At 41.2% G+C, this 20,386-nt stretch overlaps 2 protein-coding genes across 2 annotated transcripts in view; both read right to left on the reverse strand.

The window, feature by feature from the left end:
* LOC311437411 (alpha-1-antiproteinase 2-like) overlaps nt 1-12,512 on the reverse strand; it is a 31,429-nt gene extending 18,917 nt beyond the window's left edge. The window contains exons 1-4 of the mRNA XM_084520667.1: nt 12,394-12,512; nt 6,705-6,934; nt 5,672-5,821; nt 5,520-5,565 (exon numbers count right to left, since the gene is read on the reverse strand). The gene's annotated coding sequence lies outside the window, so the exon portion shown is untranslated. The remainder of the gene's footprint in view (nt 1-5,519; nt 5,566-5,671; nt 5,822-6,704; nt 6,935-12,393) is intronic.
* Nucleotides 12,513-17,844: 5,332 nt separating this feature from the next.
* The window catches only part of LOC311437293 (uncharacterized protein), a 44,170-nt gene continuing 41,628 nt past the window's right edge, over nt 17,845-20,386 (reverse strand). Inside the window, exons 7-9 of the mRNA XM_084520331.1 lie at nt 19,626-19,896; nt 18,913-19,060; nt 17,845-18,171 (exon numbers count right to left, since the gene is read on the reverse strand). Of these exons, the coding sequence (XP_084376457.1) occupies nt 17,962-18,171; nt 18,913-19,060; nt 19,626-19,896 (629 nt within the window). The 3' untranslated portion in view covers nt 17,845-17,961. The remainder of the gene's footprint in view (nt 18,172-18,912; nt 19,061-19,625; nt 19,897-20,386) is intronic.

Genomic DNA, 20,386 nt, shown 5'->3' on the forward strand with positions numbered 1-20,386 from the left:
AACACAGTTATTTCATGATCCACAGAAAAATTCTCTTCCTCAGGGAGTGTAGCAGAGCTTTTCTCCACTTGGCTTCTACCAACTGCAGGGTTAGTCAGAAGGCAGTTTATTTTTTCAGTGTTTAGATGTTTGTTTAATCTCCAAAGAGGACAAAATGTCAGCTTTTCACATTTTTTCTCTAGAGTGAAAACTGAAAGAAGAATCAGGAATGTATATTTTGTTTCAGCAGTGTATGTTGAAAAAAAAGACACAATCTATCCCAGAACAGGAAATTGAGTTTTGCTTTGCACAGCCCGAGCAAGTTTTATTTCAGCTTGAGCTGTGTAGGCTTTCCTGGGGGTCTCTACTTCCCATCTGTGTTTCAGCTTGTCTGTGGTTTATCCTGGTGTTCAGAGACAACCTGTCCTTGGAAAGGCCAAAGGAAGCTGCTCTAGCCCAGCAGCACAGTTCAAGGGGGTGGAATTGCTCATGTGGGTACCACAGCTCTCAGGAGGCACTACACTTGGTCATATGGAGGCCAAAATATGCTGCCAGATGATACCAGATACCAGAGATGATACTCTGATACCAGAGAAAATGTTTGGTTTTGATTTTCCCAAGTGAAGTTTTTGCCAGCTGATACCCATAGCCACTGAAAATATACATTTTGATAAAAAAGAAAGTGTGTTTTTGCTGGAGAGAAGGTTTCAACTTAAATCTTTTTCACTTGTACTTTGGTATTTTTCAGCACGTAGTCTGTGTTTGGAGATTATGTTGCTGTATTTGGTAGGATAATATAAGCCTGAAATCTGTTTTTCTAATGGGGCTTCTCCATTGTGGAATGTTTTCTACACTATCAAAAATATTGGGACATTCTGAAAAGAATAAAGCAGCTACAATTTATAATGATCTTATATTTAAATAATAATTTATCATTATTTTTGTGTGTATTCTACATTGTTTTCTTCTCACCATAAGTACTGACAGGAACATTTGTAGTTGTTTTTTTTTTTTTTTTTTTTTTTTTTTTTTTTGTAGCAGATGTTAAATAATAGATACAGCTAAATATGTAGTATATAACAAAACAGTTATAATTATGATGATTCTATGCAATAAAGCCCTAAAATCTCCATGGTGATGGTGCATTATGAATGCTTTTGGGAAGTCCCAGTGAAACCCCCCTGCTGGGTCTTGTTGTGTGAATATGACAGTGGAATGTCCATGTACTCTTCAACACCTTCTAAATGAATTTTTCAACATTTTAAAAATAACATAATTCTGTCTTTACAAGTTTTGTTTGTTTTTTTGTTTTGTTTGTTTTTTTTTTTTTTTTTTTTTTTTTTTTTTTTTTTATGTTTGCACTGAATTGCTTTTATATAGGTGAACAGCCATTCAGCCATTAGAATTCCAGATGCCATTCCTCAGGAAAAATTTTCCTGCTTCAACCATCTTTAAGCAAATGTTAAGACTTTAAGTAGCATTAGAAATTTGCCACTTTTGGGAGGAGAAAATTTCCAAAAGTTCTAGGTAGATTTATGGTATTTCTAACATCAGTAGAGCTCAGACTCATATACCCATTGAATTCACACTTTAATGTCTTTGAATTGTATTTATTTAGAAGTACCCTTAAGACTTTGGTGCAAATGATAAAATAAAATTGGCAAAGATATCTAGTTACTGCACAATGTCTCTGACAAACACGTGCTTCAGAAGACCCACACTTCTCAGAGAAAGAGTGTTTACACTCATTTGTTCACAAACACTCATCAATATTCACTGTGTTGCTGCTGAAAACTGCATGTTCCTTCTCTCTGAAAAGCCTCAGACTGATATCTCTGGAGGGTAAGGCACACCTTCCTGGTTTGGGAGGCTCTCAGCATTTTTCCGGCTCTACTCTTAAGGCTCCAAGTGCTAGGTCAGGAGAGGCCACAAGCTCCAGGAAGAAGGTACCTTCCTTCAGGGTGGAGCCTTGCTCACAGCACATGCTGCTGGGCAGGAGGGAGCATCTTAAGGTGTCCCCAGGACCTCCCTGGCACCCTAGAGGTGCTGGGAGTGAGCCTGGGAGAGCTGGGAGACATGGATGAGGAAGGCCTAGCAGGTCTGCACCTGTTGTTCTTGCTTTGTGCTTCCTCAGATTCAGAAAAATGTTGTTGAGAAGAATTATTACGATGTCTGCGGAATCAAAACCTTTAGCTCCATTAGAGATTTTCTCCTGAATTTTCTGCTTTTCAGTTACTGATCTGCTTCTTGATTGTTGTAAAGTGACAAAGGTCATTAGAGAAAGCTTCTGCTTCTTTAACATCTATCATGTCTGTAGCAGCTGCAACCACTTCTCTGTGAACATGACATTTTATTTATTTAATTTTGTGAGGGCATTTTCTGAATACTTTAGCATCTTAATGAGACAACACAAGCTTTTGCCCATCTCCTTTTCCTCTGCTCTCTGGCAAATTGAAGGCAAAGCGTTTTGGTTCTAAGCTCAGCATGGTAGATCTCTCACTGACGCTAATACTGCAAAAGCAGAGAAAATACTGAAGGGGAGAAGAAAATGTTTCAGAAAATATTGTTTGATTGATGCATGTATTTCATTGATCTGGTCTGTATCTTTGTGATGGTCACACATCATGATGAACAAGTCCAGTTCTGCTGTTGTGTGTATTCTTCTGCCAAAGTATCAGCTACCTGTGCAGCCCATGGCTTTTGTCTTTCCAACATGACACGAAGTTTTAACTGTAAGTAGTATGAATGCAAGCTGCAAAAAAAAACCACCAGTCTAAGAGAGTTATATACCTGACAAAAGCAATATCCAGCCTTTTTTCAAGGTTCCTCCCCAGGTAAATGTAAAGATAGTAAATCAGAATATCTGCACAGGGGCACTTGAGACCCATTTGTCAATGTCACATTAACTTCTGTGTTTTCTAGTACCTAACAGTCAGTTGTGTAAATTCATCATTGATTTAGCTTCTCTTTTAGCTTTCATTGATTACAGCTTGTTTGCTAATTTTACAGGACAGCAAACAATGTTGTACACCCTGGCTTTATCATAAATATTAACGAGATCAGTGACAGATAATCATTCCTGAGAATCAGCAAACAACATAGATATTGTCTGTGTTGCTTTTCCACAAAAGCCAAGGGACCGTCTACTTGGAGGTCAGCTGCACAGTGAAGAGTGAGGAGCCTTGGATAGGGTGAAATTCTCCTTCTTCCAAACTTATTGTTTCAGGTTGCTCAAAGCAACTCCCAAAGCCCGTGCTGAATCTACGAATAATTTATTCCAGAGTAGTTTTTAGATGAAAAAGTAAAGCATTTAATTTTGTCAGTTTTTGAACTAGAAAAGTACTATAAAAGCTTCTAAATTTTGTCAGACTCTCATAGCACAATTCTCCCAGTAAGTAATGCACAGCTTTTCAGCTGGGGTCAGATAAACATGCAGATCACTTGGAGAACCTTTTGGTTCTTTTACTGAGAAAATGAAAAATGGTTTTCTGACAATGCTTTTTATTTGAAAGACAAATTTGAAGCTGGTAGTTAACACTGATCTGGAATGCTGTTTGATTCACTCGGGGGCAGATCTGGGGATGAGACCCATGAGGATTAGGGAAGGGTGTGGAGGATTGGGAACAGGTGCCAACCTGCATCTGGAGGGAAAGGCTCTACCTCACGTGCAGGCATTGCAGCAGTGGCTGAGTCCTGCTTGTAGTGATTGAAAATCATATGAAAGCACAAAGAATGGATGACAGAAATGATACATGGAAAATTCTGGTAATCAATTTCTATGAAATATTGCTAATAGCATTGCTCTTGGGAAATATGTTTGATTTCTGTGTTTTGTTTTATTTATTTATTTATTTATTTTCCTACTTTTTCAGGTGTGTTTGAGGACAACAACATTGATGGCTGTGAGACAGCAGCTGGTCCCAGGTCTGGGGTGGAAATTAGCCGCTTCAGTCAATCAAAGGAGACTCTGTGTCTTTTGGACTCGGATAACTTAAGCAGAAGAAGATGATCTAACAGGGTGAAATGTACAGTTATTTGCTCTGTTTTCTCAATACAGTTAAGTTAAATTCACATTTGCAAAACCAGTACAGGAAGAAGGGGGGATTTCCAGTAAGTAATACAGAAATGGAAGAAAACCAACAAGAAACAATAGCTTGCCCATGAGATGATGAAGTGCAGTGTGGAAGTTGTGGTGTCTAAAGTACATTACTTATAGCTTTTTTCAGTGGTGCATCTTGTCCTTAGACCTGAAACATAACACATACATACATACATACATATATGTATGTATGTATACGTCCTATACATAAAACATGGGAGGTGATCAGCATTGGCTGGTGGATCTTTTCCACTGAGAGGAAATGGGCAAATCTGATTTTATCATTAGCCAGTGCAGAGAAGGTTGAACATGGCATGTTTTTCCTTGCTTCTCAAATCAAGGTTTGTGGGCTACAAGAGTTTCAGAATTGAAAGAAGCTGCTTTTAGTGAGTTGTTCAGTGTGGTAGCTCATTTTCACTGGGTAGGAACATCCTTCATTGCTTCTTGAGTGACTGTTATGTCAAATGATTAATAGCAGGCATTTGGAAGAAGGAAATGAACTGTTCCCTCCAAATCTCTCTCTACCTTTTAGGTCTCCAAGCCTCAGGATTTCCTCCAGAAGTCCTTCTCGACTATAATATCTTCTTGAGAGGATCTGATTTTTCTTCATTCCTGGTTCTGTCCATGCAAAAAGCTTGTTTTCCTGAGGAACTCATAATTCTTGTTGTCTCTTCCAGCCATCCCAGGGTGGCCACGTTGCACTGGCTGGGGTTAAGGGCTGCGACTCTTTACAAACCCTCATAACAGGCTTTCCCCTGTAGGTGCTGTTTGCTCTTTCCAGCTCTACCACCAGTCAGAAGCTCAAGACGTAAAGACCAATTACCAAGTGTGATATCCTAGTACTGCTTAGAGGAATTAAGGATACTGCAAAGTCAACCTTTTTGCCCTGAACTCCAGTGGAAATTTCCATGTGTTTGTTCCGGTACATCATGATGCCAGTGCATGCTCTCTCTGTTATTTATGTTCTCTCTGTTCCCTAATATTCGCAGATCAGCTACCTGTATCTTGCATGTATGGTCTGATCAGCCAGCACACCATTGCACTGGTCCCAGGCATAAGAGCTGCATTAGGAAAAAAATATCATCTCAGATTGAAGCACTCAGTCTAAATCCAGATAATTATTACTGCAATAGAAGTGCTATGTGGAGTCACACAAGGTGAAAAGCTACTTATAGATAAATTAATAATAAAAAAGGAAGTAACTGAGTAGCTAACACAAATGTTCACATGCACAGTCACATCATCATTTGAGACTTTTTTTGTGGCAGTGTCCAGTACATATCATGCGTATACAGACAGTCAAATATGCCATATACCTTCAGTTCCTCTTAGTTAGTGATCCCAAGTTCTGATGACATATGAAGAAAGAAATTGATAGACTTCTCTCACTGATAAATGGAAAATTATTCCAGAAAAGTGCAGATATTGCTAATCAGCTTACCTTTTAATCCTGAAGGGTAGCAGCCTTCAGGATGGACACTTTTGGGCTAGAAATGAGAAAGGGAGCTGAGAGGCATGATCACAAGGAGGATTAATTTGGCTGAACAGAATAAAAAATTAAAAAGTGGAAGTACGAAGAGTGACACTGTGTACCTGATCTGTATGTCTACCCAGAAAGGCAGTAGGTGAAATCTGGATTGTGGCAGGAGTCTTTAGCTGTAGCAGAGACCTTAGGAAGATGTCCCAGGAGTGAGACTGTCTCCTCCCCTTTCTGAGTTTCCCCTTCAGTGTCAGATGGTTATACTGGAAAAGGAGATATGTTCTCAGAGATGGCAAAACATCTTTCCCCTGAATGTTTCATTTTTCCATCTTAATTCTCTTTCACGTCAGTCACCTGCACAGAAAAGGTACATGCTCCACACGGGCACCAATCCTTCCATCCCTCCTCTCCGACCCCACCAACACAAGAGGTAGTCCTGGCTGCCTATTGGCCATTCATATGAAGCTGTAGATTTTTATTTTATTTTATTTTATTTTTTGAGTCTCTCTGAAGGTTTCCTGCTATGAGACCCCTCAGCTTCATTCCTGCCCATGGGGACCTCTGCTCTGACAGCCTCTGCTGATGTATAGGGTGCAGTCATCTCTGTAAATAGTAGATACTGCACCTATCTACAAATGAGGACTAATCCTTCCCCAAAATCCTACAAGTTTCTATAATCTATGCTCAGTGATTCATGTTTGCTCCACTGGTATTTCTTTAGAAGTGTAATTCAAAATGTCACTTTCACAACAGTGCAAACCTCATCTTTCTCGTTAGTTGGCAAAATAAGAGGTTCTTTATACATGATAGATTGCCATTGCCATAGTGAGCTTCATCAGCTGTACATGAATGAATTAATCTATTGAATGAGTAAATCTATGAAGCAGATAGCTAATGTAATTTCCCTAGCTACTAAAATAAAACAGTATCTGCAATGCTTTCAGAAGGACCTTGCCATGTTCATCTGACCTTTACTGATTTTTTGCACTGTTCTTATAGAGTTTGAACAGGCTTAAACAGTAAGCATAATGTTATACATTAAACAGAGCAAATAGTTATTACAGTAGCTGTAGAGCAAGCAGTGACAACATTGCTGGACACAAAGTAATACCTGATGAATGCCAACATAGCAAAACCAGCACTTACCAAATGTTCTTGGGTCTCAATGGCTCCACTGTTTCTTGCCATCTCCCAAGGTTCATGCCAGGAATGAATGGTTTTTGTATTTTCACAAGTATTCTCTTGGACAGGGGCTCTTAAGCAGTAGCAAATACCCTCCTTCCCCTGCTTTTTTTGATTCAGTCTTCAGAGGAAAGCCAACAGCAGTATGGCTCCAAGATCAGACACACTGAGGAAAGCTGGTTCCTTTATAATGCCTGGAAATGCTCACAAGTTATATTGTTAGCTGAATTGCATGTGACATGCAATTTTTTTCTTATTTTTTTCTTTTTCTAAATTGCATCTCATACTTGGAATATCTACCTCTTTCTTTGAAGCTAAGGATCGCTTTTGTTCTTTTTCCTGTATCTGCTTCGAGAGAGAGAAATTTCAGTCAAAGAATGTCAAAAAACTCACCTTCCATGAAATTACGTTTCAAAATCCAGAGAAATTTTAAGAGGAATCAAAATCATAATTATAGTCTAAGTAGAAACCAACTATATTTTATATGTTTCTTTGAATAAACATAAGGACAGACACTAACCTGATCACAAATATCAAATCATGCCTATTTTACTTTCTTTCCTATTTGAGTGTTTGAACAACTTTTCTCTGTTTACAGCTTTAGTATTAATAAGCCGTTAGACCATAGTTAGCAACATGGTGCTATGACAAGATGACCCTCAATTAAGGCAAAGTAGGAAGCCTTTAAGTGGTACAGTGGTTGCCAAATGAAAAAGACTAGTACCCTAGCTATTGCTAAGGATACCACCAGGCCACAGTGGTACATACAGGTGAACATAGGTCATTGTAAAGAACCTTGTATCAGAGACTCTCAGTTAGAGAAAAATAGAGTTAATAACAGTGAGGCCAGTAAATGCCTGGGAAATCTGAATGCCCACATGCACAAATAACTGTGAATGCAACTGCATTAAAATTTGATAAAAATCATGCTTACATTCATGTCTACTGCAGCCTTTGCAATTCACAAGTCTGATGATCGTGTCAATGTGCTCACTGGGTTGCTGCCTGCTGTGTGTCTGTGTTAACCCAGCTGCAGCCCTGAGCTGACTCATGTGATGCCAACAACTCTTGCAAAAATGAATATATGCACAGGGAGCACACATTCCTTTTCTCTGGACTTCATGGATACAGATTTGCCTCTCTCAGACACATGGATTTAACCCTGTAAAGATTTCACTGGCTTTTCTTCATTATCATTGCAATGGTAATTTGCTTCCCTTCTATTTCAAAGCCCTTCAGAAACTCTTCCCACCTCTTTTATCATCTCCCATTCAGCAACAAAAGGTCAACTCCCATTTCTGATTCACTCTTGATGATCATCTCCATTTGTTTTGCCAGGCAAATACTTTATTTTACACTCCCTATACACTGATCTGCAAACCTATTTGAGATAATCTCTCTAATTACTTCTCAATAGTCTCCTTTGTACAGAGAACCCCAAAACAACAGAAACACATTATAATGAGTATTACTTGTAGTGTTGAAGGAGGTAATTAGAGGGATTTATTGTTTTCCATTGTGGTGTAGGAGTTAGCAAATTCTGATCCAGAATGAGGAGGGGAAAATGGTCTTATGGTTGGGGTATGATGACTCCTTCGACATGACTGCTCTGGGGAAAATGCCAGAAGAGCAATTTTCCCTGCTTTTTTTCCACCAGCTACATAAGATGCTGATATTATTGCCTGAGAGGGAATTGAAAACCTTGACCTCTCTGCCCATGGAGAGAAATATCACAGGAAGGAAAAACTCCGTCTCATACATGCCATCTGGCTCCAAGCAAAACTAGGGATGAAGCACTTCTCCCCTGCAGAGTAGATAGTTAGAGGCAAAAAGGCTCAGAAAATTTGTTTAAAAATGTCCTTGCAATTTTTTATTTTTCCCAAAGAGAGTGAGAAGTGCATTGTCCTCTTAATATTGTACAAAAAGTGAGAGACCAGACTGCACTCATTTTGTCATGGCATAGGTTTCTGGCCTCTTCTGGCCTCAAGTGTATGTAAGCATAACAACTGATAAAGATTTGTACTCCAATGATTTTTTTTATTCATGTTTATATAACATTCATTCCAAAGGCCCTTCTATGCCTGTTTCATTTTCCCTTCTGTAAAATAAACAACAGAGCTTTACTGTGTCCATGGGATTTCACCACCCAGGCAGGCAACCACTGAGTGCTCATGAGGCTCACTATAATTTCTGCTCAGATTGTCCCTCATTTGGGCTTTAACTGGTATTTTGCCATCAGGAAAAAAACAAACATGATCCTGGGTCATTTTATAATGAAATTCTTTGTTCAAGAGGCTTTTAAGAAACAGTGAAAATGAAGTTAAACCAAGGAAACAAGGTGTCTTTAACCATTGACTCTTTGTTAAATGATTATTTAATATTTTTTGACCACAGAAATTTTATTTCTGCAATGCCATATCTACCTTGTAACCAGATGGCTGGATTTATCAAACAGTATCCATAATTACTGATGCACTGAAAGTTTTATTAGCTAGCTACATTCCCGGTGAAAGGCAAACATGAAATGAATGAAAACTGATTTTCTTTAAATCTGCAGCTTTACAAAAGCTAAAGTTTTCTAAGTTGTTTTTATAAACTGTTCCTGTTGTTACACTGAGGCCCTTGCATGTGTTTCAGATCAGTTCCGGATCAAACTGTTTCATTTTTAAACACACAGAAATGAATAAACCCTCTGTTTCCTTGGTGCACTGAGAATTCTTCCCCTGAACCTTTACAACGTATGGTTCAGTGGCTGAGCCAGAGCTGGATCATGTTTAACTTATATCTAATTTACTTCCCTTCTGTAACAGCATGGGGGATGCAAGAGATAACAACCTAGATGGGAAAGTGATGGACTTTGAAAGTTTTTCCTTAAAATACTTTTTTTTTTTTTTTTTTTTTTTTTTTTTTTAAAGTTTAGAATTGTTGATGTCATCCAACTAATTTAAAACTTATGAAAAGATTTTCACACAACCCAATCTCCACCTGCAACCCTTATGCACTACCAAACATATTTTCACCAGGCTGCCCCCAAGGTGGGATATTCAATTGTTTAAAACTGATCCCATGGGGGTAACAAATCCTGATGCTCTTTCTCCTGTTCCCATCTGTGTGCATATGTGGGCCTCCTTGGCAGGACTGTAGAGGGAGGGAGCAGGGACATTAGGAGACCCAGCATCTCAAGCTTGGTCATATGCCATCTATTCTAGGGAGGGATCTATTCCTTCCAAGTAATCTGCTCCACCAGGGTCAGGTTGACCATTTCCTGAACAGTCACAGCACTTCACTTACTGATTATTTTTTTTTTCTTAGAGGTCCTAAAGTGAATTTCAATGTTTTCAGACTGCCGCTCACAGAACAAAATAGTTGATGCTCAGTTTGAGGTGCCTTGTTCTTGAAAGAGCATTCAATGGAGAGGAGTGTGAAGGCACTGTGCATACAGTGCACAACCTGCAGCAGTTTGAAGAAAAAAATGACTTTATTCTGAAATTAGACAGAAGTTGTAGATTTCTGTTTCCTTTCTCAGTGCAATAATTAAATGCTAAAATCAATCCCGCCTGCAGTACAGTCGATAGGAATCTATAGCTCCAATTGACTTCAAAGTGGCATGTATGAATGCAAAATTTTGGTGTAAAAGTGATGTACTTGCCTAAAGGCTCAGAGATTTAAGAAATGAGGACTAGGCAGTTTGTTGGAAAGCATCAAAAGAGTTACCAATAATTACAGTTTCAAAGAACTGAAAACCTGATGGTGCCTCTTTGCTACAAGCCTCCTGCCGCACATTGCCTGTACTGCCACTTCTTTGAAGAAATATAGCTGGCAAGAAAGCTCACTTGACTCTGTAGGTATTATTGGCTAAGTCAGCAGTTTTCCCAGGGACTCATGGAAAATTCACTGCTTGACTTGTCAGCCACCAAGGAGCTCTGGGTGTTGCTAGAAATAACCTCTGAGTCACTGAAAATCTTCTGACTTAATCAAAGCCAAAAACCTTTGGAGCAATTCTGGGTGGTTCAGGTGAATTATTGTGACAGAAGATGAAGAGTGTGGAAAGGGTGCTGCACCTGGGCAGAGGATGTCCAGGAGCAATTTGGATGATCCATTGATGCCAGCTGAAAAGAAGGGCTGGAAGTGGGGTGGGCAAACACTTGAAAAAATTGAATCGATAACATAAAACAATGTAATTAGATTCAGTAACATAAAATGAAGCATTTGGTTTCTTATGTAGTGGTTGACAAGTTTGTCTCATCTGCAATGGCACATGATATGCAGTCTGGCTTCTCTGTACTGTTTTATCTCTAGTTCTCTGACTTTTCATTATTTTTAGAGCATACATCTGAAGATTCCTATCAAATGTGCACTGTAAAGCACAGCTCTTAATAACCATGTTTTTTCTTGGGACAGAGTTAATTTACTTTGTAGCTGCTCACACAACTCTGTTTTGCATTTTTGGTGAAAACAGTGATGATAACACACCGGTGTTTTTAGTTGTTGCAGACCAGTGTTAGCATAGAGCCAAGGACTTGTCAGCTTCTCACACTGCCCTGCCAGCAAGGAGGCTGGGGGTGAACCAGAAGCTGGGAGGGGACAGGGCCATGACAGGTTACCCAGGCTGACCACAGGGATATCCCATGCTGTGTGATATCATGCTCTGCAATAAAAGCTGGAGTAAAGAAGGAGGAAGGGGTGGACGTTCGGAGTGATGGTGTTTGTCTTCCCAAGAAACCACTACATGTGATGAGCCCTGCTTTCCTGGGGGTGGCTGAGCACCTGCCTGCTGATGGGAAGTAGCAAAGGAATTCCTTGGTTTGCTTTGCTTGTGTGCACAGCTTTTGCTTTACCTACCAAACTGTCTTTATCTCAAACCACAACTTCTCTCACTTTTACTTCTCTGATCCTCTCCCCCATCTCTTCTGGGGAGGATGAGCAAGAGGCCATATGGCATTCATCCATTCATCTGCCTGTGGGGCTAACCCGCAACAACCAGTACATATAAAACATTGTCTAGAGTGAAAATGAAGTTAGACAAGTAGAATAACTGTTCTCTAGGGATTTATGACCTCTTCAGGATGGCACTAACTCCCTGCAGCACTTCAGTAGAAATCTCTTGGTCTTTCTTCAACTGGTCTGAGCATCTTAACTGATAAAAAAATGGAGATTATGTTACAAACTAAAAATACCATGCAAGTAAAACAAATATTTTTAAGTGTTGTAATTCAGGAGTAAAGAGTATAGCTCTAATACTGGAAGAATGAATTACAGAAATTTTAAGGACTGTTTTGCACTGACCTAGAAATCTCCCTTCTTCATTCCAGGCATCAACAGTCAAAAAAGCACTGGAAAACACTTTCCACCTATCCTCTCTCCTCATTTACATTCATTTCTGCTGCTACTTCATTCTTTTCATCCAACAGTCGAAGATGTCTCTCTAGTCTTCTTCAAACTACAAGTACTCCTGTCACCTTGCCTTGCTCCTGACCCCCAGTCTCATAAATTCCCCTCAGTCTTTCATTCTCCTCTGGTACTTTTCCCATGAGAGAGTGTATCTTAAATTTTCTCATTCAAAGAAAACCCAACCCTGACCTTAATTCAAGTCTTTCCTCAGCACCTTCCCCTTCTTCCCCTGTGGTTATTATTATCATTTTTCTGTACTTACAGTCATTAGGGAAAAGGTGTTCTTCTTCCAAATCCTCTTCTAGACCAGTCCTGGAGGAGTTCAGGCATGCTGAGGTGGCTCAGAGGCCAGGCATGTCTGGCTGGGATGGGACACACAGTGCTGCAAGTGGCCTTGGCATGAGCTGCTCCCACAGTCACACAGCTTGGTGTTGTCCCTTGATCTGAAGCAAAGCTCTGACCCTGGGGACCTCCCATCTTCAGCAACGCTGGATGGTTTAATGTTTGTCTAACAGCCATGGGTGGGAACGTGTGTGGGCCTGAGATGCTGATGAAATGGAAGGGCAGTGGCCATGCCATGAAGGGAGGCTTTCAGGTCACCTCCCTGCTGAGCTGCTAAAGCAGTGGCAGCTTTGGCCATCTCACAATCTGATTGGGGCTGAAATATGCCCTGTACCATGCAATGGCAGCTCCCTAGGTTGTCACCAGTGTCCCCTGGCTCTGCAGAACAGGCAGAGTGGGGTGAGCAGCACCCATCAGTGCTTGTGCTCAGCTCACCATCCTCTGCCAAGAAGCTGCTGGGATGCTCCCCAGCTCTCTGAGCAAGGAAGATGTGTGCATTGGCCTCCTTCATAGTCTCATGTAAGTCCTTTTAACTGACTTGGACTTGAGGTCCTCCAATAAAAAATCCATTCCCTTCCTTGCAGGGCAGTTGAAAAGGTGATACCGTAGTAAACTGGGAGGTACAGAAACCCTACAGAAAATAGGGACTTCAAAAGATCAAGAACAGGAAAAGGCTCTGAAGTAACAAGCTGTTGTAGTACATTTTTAAAAAGCAATTTTGTCTTAGTGAAGGGCAAAACTTGTTAACCTCTCTGGGCCTTTCTACTTAGGCATCTGTATGTGGCTATTAACTCAATAGTTGCAATTCAGGGAAACCAAGAATGTTCAGTACAACTTTGAATTGTGTTATACACTTTTCAAATCTGTCAGTGTGCAGCCCACAACATTCCCTACCGTTGCTCACAACTTTCATTTTTACTGGATGGCAGGTCAGACTAACAGCAAACAGAATCAGTGCTCAGATAACGTCCCTCCCCATTTAGGGCTGACTGTGGGCAGTGCCAGGTCAGGCTCCCTGTGACTCTGACGAGAGCAGTGCTGCCTCTGAGCACTTCAGTAATGCCCATTTTCTCTGACAGGGCCTTGACACCCAAAGTAGCAGAGTGTGGTGCTTAGTAAAGGCACAGGGAGACCTGCCTGTCAAAATCCATGCAAAACGGAGGCAAAACACTGTTGAGTTAAAAGAGTCCAGTTGTACAATAAGGATATATAGCAATGTCTGCTGTTTCAGCTGACTAGAGAAGTCATCAAGGACCAAAATCCATATCCTAGCTTTTGGCTAAATACCTGCAGGTACTGTGCTGGTGGAGGGTGAGGGGAGGTGTGTAATCCCCCTGGGAACACAAGGGCACAGCAGATCAGCAGTCTGCTCTGTGTGCCTGCTCTCCTTTTTTTTTTTTTTTTTTTTTTTTTTCTCTCCCTTGTGTCAGTCTGCCTTAAGCATGAGGAGCATCAGAATGTTGAATTGTGGGCAAAGGTTGCTTTTCCTCTTCAGGGGGACTTTACACCCCCACCCCTCTTTCCAAACACCTGTAAACTTCTCACTTTTTCTGCTAAATTGTCTTGTTATTGCTATATTCACATAGTTTCACCATAGCACTGAAATTCCTCAGTGAATCTGTTCAACACTCCTGCCCTCTTCCAACTCTTTAAGCACCTTCCCCAAACCCATCTAACTCTTCAACAAAGAACTTTACTGTTTAGTTGAGAAGTCACTGGACTGTTTTTGAAGATTTTGGGTGGTTGTTCTTGTTGGTTGCTGTTGTTAGGAGGTTCCAAAAATATTACTGGGCAGTATCCTCTCAGCTGAAATAATTTTTCCATCCTCAAATAGTTGGTTCAACTCCATAGGGCAGGAAGTGGACTTACATTATTTTCTATAAGTTACCTATTTTTCTTCATTCTTATCTTTTAACCTGTCCCAAATAGTGCAGTTAACTGCTAACCTAACATGCTAACCACTGCCAAAGCATGTGAGCAATAAATGTGTATCTGTATGAGAAGCTCTGGATAAAGAGCCTAGTAGTTTGGCAGCCCTGTGTGGAGCTGAAATCCCTGGCTTGGCTCCAGCAGCAGAGGCTTGCTTCTTCAAGCACTGTTGGAACAATTGATTTTATTTTTCTGAGAGTGAAAATGAATTAGACAAGTAAAACTGACTAAGCCAGAAAACAGTCTATTTATTTTCAGTAGAGCATTTTTCAGACATCACTGTATTTCTTTCTTTAAAGTCTAGAGACAACAGGATAATTATAGAGACAATATTTTGTGTTTAGTAAATCTTTAGGTCTCTGTGAATAGGTTGACTTGTACAATTTTTTTGCCTGTGGGTCTGGGAAAAGGTCTGTGCTTGCCCACATGAAAGGCCCTATTATCTCTCACGACATATGTGCACATTCCTGTTTCCTCCCATCCATATGACCTGTCAGGACTTTCCCAGACCAAGCCGCAACAACAGAAGCATTTAACATTTCTGACCCAGCCTTGCCAAAAGCTAATACCCTCCAGCAATGGCTAGAAGCCCAAGGTCCTCTCAACTCAGCTTAAATTCCTGTCCCTCCTCAGCTGGAAAGCAGAGTTTAGACTGGGAAACTGTTGGTGGAAGTATTGTTGCTAAGTTCAGGCTGTGTTTGTGAAGCATTTTGTGGCCTATCACTTCTTAGTGCTGAGATGACATAGTAAAGAGGTCAAAACAACAAATGAAGACAGTTCATCAGCACTATCAAAGTGTTCTACATTTCAGTTAAACAGCACCACCATTAGAGAACCTAATGTGATTTTCGGATTGTGTTTGTGGAATCACACTGTTCCTTCTCAGGAGGTACTGGAGTTCAACAACTTGATGAACACCTAGAACATTCAGAGGGGAGGACTGTTGTCAGTCACGTCTGTATATTCAATCAACAAGATTGGGTGGCGAATTATATCCAGCTTTTGAAGGTAAACAGTTTGGAAGAGCTAAAAGAAGAGGTGGCTTTTTTGTTTGTTTGTTTGTTTTTGGTTTTAGTAAGAATGTCTGCAGATTTTCTGGCTCTTTGGCATCCAGAGGAAGCTGTAAATAACATTTAAAGGAAACAAAGGAGAAGTTCCCAGGGGAGATACCTGGTGGAGAACAAGCATGCAGCAACATCTGAATCATGGAAGACAAAAGCTGAAGAGAGAAGCTACAGCCAAAAAACAACTATTTAAATCAGGCATCATAACTTTGGATTTGCTGGACCACAAAACCTTATTAAAGTCCTAACAATTGTGTTTGAGTCACTAATGTGAACAAGTCACGTGAGAGATAAGAACTCAGTGGCTCCAGGAAAGCTGGTAGCCAGATGTTGCATCCTGTTATTGCCAAGTAATTCTTGTGGTCTGACACCCATCACCTGTGCTTCCCCAGAAGATGACCTCAGGAAGCAGGCTATACAAATTAATTCAGCAGTATGTTTTTTTGATATTGTTGTTCTCTCTTCCTTCCTTCCTTCCTTCCTTCCTTCCTTCCTTCCTTCCTTCCTTCCTTCCTTCCTTCCTTCCTTCCTTCCTTCCTTCCTTCCTTCCTTCCTTCCTTCCTTCCTTCCTTCCTTCCTTTCTTCCTTTCTTCCTTCCTTCCTTCCTTCCTTCCTTCCTTCGGTTTCACCTGTTTCAACTGGGTTTACGTGGCAAGGTTTTGGTAGCAGGGGGCCATAGGGGTGGTTTCTGTGAGAAGGATCTAGAAGCTGCCCCATGTTTGCCAAGGGCCCCACTGCTGACCAGAGGCGAGCCAATAAACGATGCTGTTTTGCGCCTCTGTGAGAGCATATTTAAGACAGGGAAAATAACACTGCACCACACAGCAGCTGGGAGAGTGAGAAGAGTGAGGAACATCTTGGCGGGCACCAAGGTCAGTGAAGAAGGAGGGGGAGAGGTGCTCCAGGCACCAGAGCAGAAGTCCCCTGTGGCCTGTGGTGAGGACCATGGTGAAGCAGGATGTCCCCCTGCAGCCCATGGAGTACCATGGTGGAGCACGGTTCTACGCTGCAGCCCGTGAAAGAGACCACGGTGGAGCAGGTGGACCTGCATCGACGGAGGCTGCCACCTGTGGAAGACCCATGCTGGAGCAGATTCCTGGCCAGATCTGTAGCCTGTGGAGAGGAGACCACACAGGAGCAGGTGACCTGGCAGGAGCTGCTGCCCGTGGGGGAGCCAGGTTGGAGCATTTTTCTCCTGAGGGATGGACCCCGTGGTACAGACCCATATCTGGAGCAGTTCTGGAAGAGCTGCTGCCTGTGGAAAGCCCACGCTGGATCAGTTCATCAAGGACTGTATCCCGTGGGTGGGACCCCACAGCACAGGGGATGAGAGTGACTGAGAAGGAGCGGCAGAGAAGAAGTGCTGTAGACTGACCATAACCCCCATTCCCCCGTTCCCCTGCGCCACTCGGGGGGAGGAGGTGGAAGAGGGTGGATGGGGAGGGGAAGGTGCTTTTGGTTTCTTTCCTTTGTTTCTCACTTCTCTCGCTTGTTAGTAATAAGCAATAAATCTTACTGTCTCCCTATGCCGAGTCTGTTTTGCCCGTTACAATAATTACTGCATGATCTTCTTGTCCTTATCTCAACCTTTGAGCTCTTTTCATCGTATTTTCTCACCGTCCCTCTTTGAGGAGGGGGAGTGATAGAGCGGCTGTGGTGGACCTTGGCTGCCCACTCAAGCGGAACCACAACACCAACACAGGCAGAAGTGGAATACAAACAGCTTTGTGCTTGGAGAGCCCAGTAAATCCAGTTCTGCTAAGGAGCCCAGGTGTTACTGTATGTGCACAAGACCTTTAAAGATGACCATTCATGCAGTGACATTCAGCTTTCAGTGGCACAGAAGATAGATTCTTGCCCAGCCAGAAAAGTTGGGCCCCTTCCAAAGAAACTAATGAGGAATGGAAATGGGATCAAGAAATTTCTTCTTGTAGGAAGCAATGGCTGGCCTGGAGGGAAAAAAGGGTTGTTCTGAACCTAGGAGCATCCATCCTCTGGTCAAGGAAACATTTCATGGGTTTGTGTTTCTGTTTCCATTCTTAGACACTGAGTACTTTAAAGGTTTCAGAGACAAAGAAGACTTCTGTAATTCACTGTTCAACAGAAGAGAGGGAAAGGAAGGTTCCTCAGATGATGGTGATAGATTTGTGGAGTTTCTGAGCTGAGAACTGGACATACTGGACATGAGAGACATAGGGAGATTACCAGCCAGGAGAAGGAGGGTTTAACTTCATGAAAGGGTCTGTGGAACCAGTGAGCAAGGTAGGGAAATATTTGTCTGTTGAAGATCTCACGGCTGCGTTTTTGCCCTGGGACATTTTGTATACAGGGCCTACTCCCACTTGTCCCCAGCTGTCTATTGAAAGAGAGGAATAACGTCATGTAATATTGGTTTATTTTTTAATTAAGGATCGATTCCAGTCTCTTCTTGCAAAGAAGTCAGTGGGATGTGCACAAGTTCTCTTCTCTGCTCTATGGAGTACAAGTGCTCTGGCCTAGCCTTCCTTGAGAGTTGGGTTCACAATTTTCCCCATGAAGAGGATGCTGTAGGTGGTTTTGTCAACAATCATCATCAGGAAGGGTCTGTTGAATTTGATGACATGAGGAAGAGGGAAAGGTTCAGACAACCGTACCAATTCTATCATGGTCACTGCAGCTGCCTCCGTACCATTCTCATTAACATCCACCTCAGCCTTGTGAATTGCCTGTAAAAGAAATAAAGATTAAAATTTAGGCACAGAGTAGTGAGAAGCAGCTGGTGACAAACTTGCTTGCTTTAACACTATAAGAAGGAATTTTCAAAAGAAAGCACAGAATGAATGAATGTAGAACTGATGTGAGGAAGATTCTCTTGTCCTGTGAGTTAAGGGAGAATTTTATTTACCACTCTGTCAGAGTCAAGCTTGGCTGCTTGCAGAGACTAAGCAGCATGGATAGCATTTATTATTCAGTTGTTTTTTTGAGTAGGATTTTGTCCTTAATATCTAACACCGAGGAGGAATGTTTTCATTTTGCATCAATCTATGTGTATGCAGAAAACCTCTTTCTGCTAAGAGCTGACAATAGTGACATGCCAATTCTGAGGTGATCAGCTAATGCAGTAATGAAAGGCATATTCATAGAATAAGAAGACCATTCTAAAATTTATATAATGACTTTTGTATTAATTACTTTACACCAGATTTTTGTGAAATTACTCACATTATCCTTTCCAACTCCATTCACTTCTTCAGGGTCTTTAAAGTTAATTTGCAGGATTGTTATGCAGGAAACAATTTAATGCTAACTCTAAGAACAATAACCATCTAATCTCTAAACTTCTTTTATCACCATAAGTGAGCCGTGGCTGCAATCCAGAAGTAGGATCAGTCTATTTGTGAAGATAAAACCAGCATGCAAGCAGGGCAGGCAAATCTCTTGATCACCATCCCTGCTTGCATACTTACCTTGGAAACCATAAGGCGGTCACCTTCTGCCACTCCAGAGAGGTCAGCATTATTACTGAATACATCTGTCACACCCATTTTTATAAACATGTTCTTGACATCATAGGAGCCAGAGATGGAGAATTTTGGAAGGTAAAGTTCAATTGGTCTTTAAAAAAAAAAAAAAAAAGAAAGAAAAAAAAAAGTGAGATTATAATTGCAAGATCTTTCAACACAAGGGCTGATATAAGAGGTACACATCTATTCCTACTACCTGTGGAGCCTAGGTCTGGTTAAGACAGTGATAAATCCCCCATTAGAGAAATAGAAAATGAGGTACCTCTCCCACCAGCCACAGTCTAATCAGTGGTGCAGGGACACAGTACTCATTTCTGAAAGTGACTGCTGAAACGCGTCATCTAGACGCTTTCCAGAAAGAGAAATTTCCTTTCAGATTGGATCCTCCCTTGTCCAGCTGGGCTGTTTGGGGCAATGTTCCCAAGTGCAGGATCCCCACAGGTGGCAGTGCTTGCATTGCTGTGTCTGGAGGAACTGAGGAGAGGGTTCGTCTAATGTATGAAATCTGATATCTCCTTTGAGGTAAGGGATCTGTGCAATGCTTTCTCCTCAGAGTTATGTTTAGCTGCTCCTTGTGGCATCCTATGCTTTGCCTTGCCTGGATGAGTATCTACGGTCTGTTCAAAGCTTAAACAAAAGAGCAGTCAAAGGATAACCTTTCTTCAAGTGATTGGCTCCAATTAGACACTGTGTCTTTTAGCAGAGCATCTTCCACCTGCTTCATTGTCCCTTCATCAGGCAGAACAAACAAGGCAGCAACATCTCCTTTATATGGGATTTCTACTACCCAGCAAGACAACTTCTCATCCCGATGGATATTATGGACTTTGCTTTGACGCATCATTTTGACCTTAACAGAATTCTTGGCATCCACAAAGAAGTCATCATCTCTGGTGTGGAAACTCTTGAAAGGTTGTTCCCAGTAGCCTTTTGATAAAAGAAAGAGTATAGAATTGAATAAACTGAAAAAGGGATGAATAAGTGCATGACACATTAGTTGATGCTCAAAATATTAGATTTGAACAGTAAATTCAACAACAAGCCTATCTCAATTTAAGGATTTTTTTTTTTTTTTATTTTTATTTTTTTCCCCTGGTCATGGAAAGAATCTTTGTATCATTTCTATTGTTTAAATGAAAATGACACAATGAAAATACAAGTTGAGGAAAAGACCTGAGCCTTCATCTGCTAAGTTGATCAAGAATCCTGTGAATCTCTGTGAATCCCATTATATGGGCTCCAGGGTTATTGCTTTGTTTTGTGCCATCCATGTTTCACTTTGACCATGTCCTGCACAAAGAGCTGTGTCTTTCAAAAAATGATCAAAAAATGATCATAAGCTCATGCCTTCTGAATATTTTCAGCTCAGAGCCTGATTAAAAATGATATGGGATTAATTACTATTTCTGTCTTTTCT

The sequence above is a fragment of the Aythya ferina genome, assembly GCF_964211825.1.
Source record: "Aythya ferina genome assembly, chromosome: 5".
Lineage (NCBI taxonomy): Eukaryota > Metazoa > Chordata > Aves > Anseriformes > Anatidae > Aythya > Aythya ferina.